Here is an 8,282-nt window from a genome sequence, read left to right as displayed (position 1 = left end):
AAAAAAAAGTGGTTAAAAAAATACCGCCATGTACCGGCCGGGAAACCGGTATAAATCTGGAAAACACTGTTATATACATTTTTGGTCACACCGCCCAGCACTACATCAAAGTCACTTTAGCACATGGACACACAGCAAATTGGCCAGTGTTCATTTAACTCCACCGGTGTTAAATTTCACATTTTTCTGGTGTACAGGTGCTGGTCATATAATTAGAATATCATCAAAAAGTTGATTTATTTCACTAATTCCATTCAAAAAGTGAAACTTGTATATTATATTCATTCATTACACACAGACTGATATATTCAAATGTTTATTTCTTTTAATTTGATGATTATAACTGACAACTAATGAAAATCCCAAATTCAGTATCTCAGAAAATTAGAATATTACTTAAGACCAAACAAAGAAGGATTTTTAGAAATCTTGGCCAACTGAAAAGTATGAACATGAAAAGTATGAGCATGTACAGCACTCAATACTTAGTTGGGGCTCCTTTTGCCTGAATACTGCAGCAATGCGGCGTGGCATGGAGTGATCAGTCTGTGGCACTGCTCAGGTGTTATGAGAGCCCAGGTTGCTCTGATAGTGGCCTTCAGCTCTTCTGCATTGTTGGGTCTGGCATATCGCATCTTCCTCTTCACAATACCCCATAGATTTTCTATGGGGTTAAGGTCAGGCGAGTTTGCTGGCCAATTAAGAACAGGGATACCATGGTCCTTAAACCAGGTACTGGTAGCTTTGGCACTGTGTGCAGGTGCCAAGTCCTGTTGGAAAATGAAATCTGCATCTCCATGAAGTCATAAAAAATCACATCACTACACTACGAAGAAAAATACTACCCGCCATCCCTTACAGAAAAGCAGCATCAAATGTACATGCAAAAAAGCATGTGATCACATGTGTAATGTGATTTTTGGAACACTGTTAATCCCATGTATTCATGTGTACAAACCCAAGAAATCATATGTGAAAAGTGTGGCGACGTGAAAACATATAATCACATGTGCAGCATGCGGTCTTGTATTATCCACATGTGATTTCATGTTTTCACATGTGATTCCTTGTGTGTTAATCCCATTCAAATTCTCATGTAAAAACCCAAGTGTTCCAGAAATCACACAAATTCAAGTTGCTCACATGTGATTACATGTAAAAAAAAAATCAGAAATTCATGTGTTTTTTTCCGTAAGAGATGTCGCTTTGTTTTGTTTTGTTCTGAAAATCAAATGAGTTTCTGCAGTTACCAATGAGCAATATGGTTCCTGTTATGATAATAGGCATGCATTTTATGGCGAAGTTATGCTTTTACTTATCAGTAAGACGTTTCAAGAAACGTTGTATATAGAAATACATACAAAGAAAGAGTTTCATACACTCGACTAGTGTTTTGAACACAGGGATGAGTTTTTTTTAAAGTAATGAGTTTTTAAAAATGTTCAGACGACACATGACATGTTCACCACTTCAGCATCTGTGGAATATATTAATAAAGATTCAAATATTTTCAGCTACGTTTTTGATCGGGGTAGTGTTTTACTGCTTTAAAATGTTTTTTTTCAAATTGTGTTATTCAGGAACTTCTTCATGCCTTGAGATCTGTCTTTGTGGGGATCAAATCTAACACATTGAGCACAGATTTGATCCCCACAATGCCCAGAACCGGCTGTGTGTATTGCCGGACCTCAGTACCTACTTGTGGAGTCATTACAGGTATTGGCTAAATCTGTGTCATGTTTGAAAACCTTTGTAATATGTAACCTTTGTAATATATTATATATATATTTATTTATATTGTTTAACTTTAATATTTTGCTTATAGTCTGTTTCATGAAACTTTTTTTAGTGAAATATTTGTAACCTTTGTAATATATTATAAATATATATATTGTTTAACTTTAATATTTTTCTTATAGTCTGATTCATGTACAGCTGCTTTGTATCAAATATATGCTATATAAATAAAGTTGACTTGACTTTATGCTTTGTGTATACTGTGTGTAAGTTGTGTTATTGGAAACTACATCATCTGTGGTCCGTGGCGTTAGCTGTGACATATACTTTCACAGAATATTCTTTACATTATGTTGGTTGTCCTGCTGAAAAAAAACAATAGAACCCTGCCCAAAACAAAATATAATTTTTTATGGATTTAATGGTTATATTGGCCCAGAATATTTCTGTAATGAAAAACATGTATGGTTCATAATGGTATTTTAATGGAAACCACAAGAATTTCTGTGATGGTTTCTATTTTTTAAGCAGGGAGGGTTCAGTATATCACAAATAAATGATTTTAGCTGGGTTTTCACAGACTAGATCACAAACATGCATTCTAACCTGCCACCTGATAAAACCTGTGGTGTCCTTTAATGTGTTTGGAGGTAAACAGAAGGCACAGGATTCAGGTTTAACAACCTTGTGGGCGTGTGCACCCACCACTACAGCGTTTTGGAGGGGTAAAAGGAAATAAGCAGTGTATGCATGTGTAAACCAGCGCCTTTCAGCAAGGGCTAAATCTCCTCCATATAATTTCTTTCCAGGGATGCCACTGGTGGCTATAGCATACATTGTTTCCATCACTCCCTCAAAGCAGGGGAGGGGCATTAAGCACAACACTGGTATTGGGTGGGATCTAAAGGATTTCCAGACTATAAAAACTGTAGCATGGATTTATTTCACCATTCACCATTGATTGATCTTTTACTTAAAACGGCTCTCACTTTTGGATAAGGTAAGGCAACTTCATTTAGGATAATTTTTTATTAAATATTCCATTGATGGCATGAATAGGAATTTTGCTGTAATCTCTTTATTCTTTATATTGAATTTCGGAAATATCACTTGCTAAATGCACATGACTATATGTTATGCTACAATTTACTAAATTAATTATATTTCTACAATCAAGTAGTTTTCACTGAAACATAAAATAAACTTGGGAAAGTAAATGCAGACCTAAAATATGCATCAAGTAGTAACATCTAAATTAATGGATTAGTATGGTGTTAGGAGTAAAATATAGTAAGCTCAATGAAATAAGTAAATTATACACAGTACTGTTGTTCACTTTAAAGTTGCAGCTATACGTTAGAATTTGAGTATTTTTCAGAACATTAAATAAACAGAGCACTTCACTGAGATGAGGAATTAAACCAAACCTTACTCAGTACATTATAACCTTATTAGTGTGTCAAATCAATATGTGTCATTATTTGTGGTTAAAGTGATAGTTCACCCAAAAACGAAAATTCTGTCATCATTTACTCACCCTCATGTTATTTCATACCTGTATAAATTATGTATATTATGTTCTGATGAACACAGAGAAAGATATTTGGAAGAATGTTAGCAAATTTTAAATAATGTGACATTAACTGCCACAGTGGAACAAATTAAATGGTAGTCAAAGGTTCCACTGAACTGTTTGTTTTCCTAAATTCTTAAAATGATCTCACTTTGTGTCCAACAAAAAAGAACTTTCGTTTTTGAGTGACCTATCCCCTTTAATGTTACTATTGCATGATATACTGTATGACATCTCGTTGTCAAAATATGCAGATACTCCCTCTTGTGTTCGTGTGAAGCCAATGGGTAACCTATCCTACAGACTCTTGAGACATGAGTAAGTTTTTTTCACCTAAATCAAACAAAAGTGAGCATCGAGAGGTACTTAAATTGTGCAATCTTTGCATTCACAGGTTTATAGAAATTGTAAAAGTAGTTGCAGCTAAAACATTACATGTGACATGTGGTGAGAAAATGAGTTTCATAAATGTGTTGTTGTTATTTTCACATTCTCCATCAAATAAACCTTCAAAATAATGAATGAGCTACACATGTTTGAAGCAACAGTTGTCCAGAAGCAAGCATAATTTTTTTCATGGATCATTAAAACAACAAAATTTTAGGAATGTACACCTATCTGAAAATGTACAAATAACAATCATTTTAGATATTTCATTGCTATTTGGAACGTAGGAGCTAGATATGAGGGCTTAATAAAAATGATTTGTGAAAACCTGACCAAAATATAACATTTCCACATGTTTTGCCTGTATCTCATAATTAGCCTGTGTACATTCTAAAGGCTGGGCCTCACCAGAGTTTCAAACTGCAAGAGACCACAAACATGAGAACAAAAAATCCCAGATTTAATCGTTTTGATCCTATAATGTGTGGTGCACAGTGATGTGATGAAGACAACAGATTTTCAAACAGAGCTCCATCTGTGAACACAGGAAATCTCATCAAATCTGCGAGACTTCAGAATATGTTTTTTTAGGATTTCACTGTATGTTAATTACTTACTTTTTACTTACTTTTTCTGTTCTACTTAAAGCGTTAGTGCACTCTAAATCATTTTTCCAGCACAGGTCACATATTTGAGCATTTAAAAACAAACATTTTATGAAGTTCACTGAAATCGCAAGTTTTAATATGGCATGAAATTAAATTGTCAACATATATTGATATCCTTTTGTTTTTGTGTGTAACAGTGAAATTCCCAACCAAGTCAAGACATTCCAGATACTGGAATTATCCAAGTAAGTTTTTTCACCTTACATATTGTAGCACTGGTTGTTACAAATGTTCAGTAACAATTTGTACTCCAATGTCTATAACTTTACACATGTACAATATTTCCCAATGCTTTAGTGCCTGCAACATTAGGGATTTCCAGTCATTTTCTGCGGCTCTTGATGAAGGAATTGGATGTCTCAGTAACATCTGCAGGTCCCTCTTAGATCACCCCACTGCCATGTGCAATTACGATCAACTCAGGGAATATATTGTACACGCTGAACAGTGCATGGGAAAGGCAGAAAAAAATATTAATGAAAAGCTGGGAAATTTGGATCAACGCATGGAGCAACTTATCAGAGAGAAACACAATGCTGAGCAGCAGAAGAAAGAAAAGAGCCTGGCTGTCGATAAGTTACAAATAGAGAAAAGGTCTGCTGAAGAATCATTAAAGAATTCCAAGGTAGCTTTGGGACAGGCTAGACGAAATGTAGAATCAGCTCAACATGCTCTAAGTGTAACAAAAGATAGGATCTACACAAGTCGAGGTGTAGCAATTGCAGGTGGGATACTGCTTGCATTTCCATTTATTGGATGGATTGCTGGTGAGAAATGAACTTTAATCATCCTCCTGAATAGTACATCTTACCATTTGTGAAGATTTCTGGTAAAATCGGATGTCTTATTTCCCTCTAGGTCCTATAATGCTGATTGAGGGACTGCAGCAATTGAACGAGGCTTCAAATTTTCACAATGCTGCTGAAGAGGACAGGCAAATGTATGAATCGAAAGTAAGCGAGTGCAACGAAAGAGTTTTGGAATATGAGGGAAAAATTGTTCTTGCTCAGAATGAAATTGAGATGACCAGTGTGGCACTGAGAAATGTCGAGGGGATGATCGAAAAGGTTCAAAAGGATCTGAAGGATACTGCCAATGATCAGCAAATGGTCAGAAGAGCTGTGAAACTTCTGGGTGATCTTAGTGGAAGGGTCACTGTACTGGAGAAGCAAACTCAAAATGTCATTTTCTTGGAGCCTGTGGTAAATATCATGGAAAATGTGATGAATGCAGTAGTAATTATTGCTAAGAATCAGCTGTATTGTAGTGATCGTGGCCTCATAAATACATTGAGGGAGAATGTTGGAAAACTACAGGTTGTATGCAAATCTCCCGCAGTGACTATGATGGATATGTTTGATAATCTCTATTAAACCCATGTAACAGCGATCATGAAAGAAAAAAAATGTTTTTTTAGAAACCACTCCAAGTAACAGAGAACAGAGAGCAAATTATGTTGTAAATTCACAATGCTGATTTTAATGACAATGTAATTGGGTTCAAATCTTATTTGTGTTGCTTTTAAGAGATCTTAAATACTTTCATGTCTTACTCTATTATCATCATAAATGACATGTGGGATAATGGATTAGACGAGGATAGGCTTAATTATTTTATTGATTTGACAAAGTGGGAGAATTTCTTTTAACCTCATTTCTAAATCATGATGTTTTTCCAAATACAGAAATGGTAAAATATTACACACAACAAAGACATTAATTGAATTAAAAATGTTAACTTGATATGCCTGTTTAACACTTTGTATTGCTTTGGTGCAATTTCCACCATCAAATGCAAATATCTGTTATTTTCAAAACTACTAATATTATACTAAAATCACAATAAATCATCAAAAGTGCACTTTTCTCAAACGTTGCAGCATTTTTCAGCTGTGTTACCCCAGTGAAAAATAAACATATGAAAATGTATTTTAAATACATTTATTTCATGCTAAGTGTACTACAAAACCATTTACATATTGATGTACTTCCCATAAAGATCTTAAATAACTTAAATTTTAATGATCAAATTACTTGAAAACAATGCAAATCCTCCTGTTATTTTGTTTACCAGCATTTTTCTTTTACCCGAGGCTGGTGGTCCACAGAGGGCGGAAATCGTCATAAAGTTTGAGAAAACAAAAGTTAAAAAAGATGCTACGATTGGTCAGTTCCCTTTCTGTCGGTCTCTCGACGTTGTGTCGAGCCGACAGATGGGGTTCGTCCTTGAGAACCAATCACTTCCGACTTCTTAGAAAAGGCCAATGAAAAATTGGCGAATGAAATTTGCATGCCGGACTCCGCCCCCGGACATCCGGGTATAAAAGGGAGACGGCGTGCCTCATTCATTCACCTTTTGTTCTTCGGAGCCTTCGCTCGTGATCAACAGACTTCGCTACAAGACTGCCGGCTCTACGACGTGGTGCAGCGGACGGTCCCTTCCTGCAGCGACTTCCCCTGGCGTCTCAGCGGTTCCAGAAGTGTTCGAGTTTTTTTCTCTAAAAGAGCAAATTTCTCCAGCGTGGCATGTCTCGCTGTTCTCTTGGGTGCAACACACTCATGGAGGAGGGGGACGGACACGATGTCTGCTTCCAGTACACTGGGGCAGATGTTGTGGATACGTCTTGCCCGCACTGCGGGCGGCTGACGATTCAGACGTTGCGTCACGGGTGGTTGTGTTCCCACGGGACTCAGCCACCACCTTGTCTGCTTCCAGTTCCGTGACGGCAGGACTACGGCCCTGCCGCCCGCTACGGCGAGCAGCGAGGGTGATATGAGGATTACTGTGAGCGCTAATCCGTCAGCCACTGGCTCGCGGACCTTTCGCACCTCGCTTTGCTCGTCTGACCGTTCCCCATAAGACGGTCCGCCGTCTTATTCCTCAATCATGTATCGGACACGGTACGTGATGATGAGGTGTTTGTTGCAGCATCGGAGGGTGACTTACTGGCATCAGACTCCGACGATTCCTTGAAGCTCCCTCCCTCGGGGGGTCGAGATCAGGAAAAAGCGGATGTCGAAATGTCAGCCATGCTTTCCCGGGCCGCCAGCTATGGGTTGCGGTGCACCGCACTGCCTCTCCCAACGCTCGCGGCTGGATACACGGTACATCGGGCTTGAGAACGGCTCCAAGCCGCACTCGCCCCCAGTGCCGTGTTCCCCCGTAAGTGCATGAGGAACCTAGTACGACCTGGAACGCCCCCTTCGGCGCGTACACATCAACTAGTTCCATCGCCCTATCTTCCCTCGATGGTGGGGCAGCTAGAGGATACGTCGATGTCCCCCCGGGGCTCGACCTAGACTCCCGTCCAAAGCACGTAGGCTTTTCGGCATCTGAGGTGTCGAGAGCTTACTCTGCTGCGGGCCAAGCTGTCCCCTCTCTCCATGCTATGGCCTTCCTGCAGGCCAATGCGCGGAGAGAGCTCCACGAGGGTAAGACCGACCCAGCACTATGCAGGAACTCCGCGGCTTCACCGAACTCGCTCCGGCGAACAAGGTGATCGCGTGGGCCCTGGGTCGGGCGATGTCCACACTTGTGGTCCAGGAGAGACACCTCTGGCTGAACCTTGCACAGGTGAGTAACTCTGAGAAAGTCCGCTTTCTCGATGCACCCATCTCGCAAGGGAGGGCTGTTTGGTGATACTGTCGGGTTCGACAGTTAGGGAGCAGACAGAGGATATCACGTATGTCCTCCCCAGCCGCGACTCGACCGCCCTCTGGCCGCCGAGATCCCGTGCACCCTCAACGTGAAGTAGGAAGATTTGTAGAACAATAAATACCCAGATATATACACGCTGTTAAAACCCGTGGTTTTTTGTGAATCTTTTCCCCACTTAGGGACATGTTGGTGACACAGGGAGGAAGGTGTTCATGTTGTTGGTGGTCTCCAAACAGGTGCATGGCTCGGGTTTCCTTCCA

At 39.4% G+C, this 8,282-nt stretch overlaps 1 protein-coding gene across 1 annotated transcript; it reads left to right on the top strand.

The window, feature by feature from the left end:
* Positions 1-2,515: 2,515 nt before the first annotated feature.
* Positions 2,516-8,045, top strand: LOC130565391 (uncharacterized). The gene is made up of 5 exons (XM_057352039.1): positions 2,516-2,737; positions 3,565-3,628; positions 4,503-4,550; positions 4,663-5,132; positions 5,224-8,045. Exons 2-5 carry the CDS (start codon positions 3,594-3,596, stop codon positions 5,736-5,738), a joined length of 1,068 nt encoding a protein of 355 aa, XP_057208022.1. The 5' UTR covers positions 2,516-2,737; positions 3,565-3,593; the 3' UTR covers positions 5,739-8,045.
* Positions 8,046-8,282: the final 237 nt, after the last annotated feature.

Source organism: Triplophysa rosa, linkage group LG15 (genome assembly GCF_024868665.1).
Source record: "Triplophysa rosa linkage group LG15, Trosa_1v2, whole genome shotgun sequence".
Classification (NCBI taxonomy): Eukaryota; Metazoa; Chordata; class Actinopteri; order Cypriniformes; family Nemacheilidae; genus Triplophysa; species Triplophysa rosa.
The sequence above is the reverse complement of the archived record's forward strand: the minus strand, read 5'-3'. Positions and strand labels throughout refer to the sequence as shown.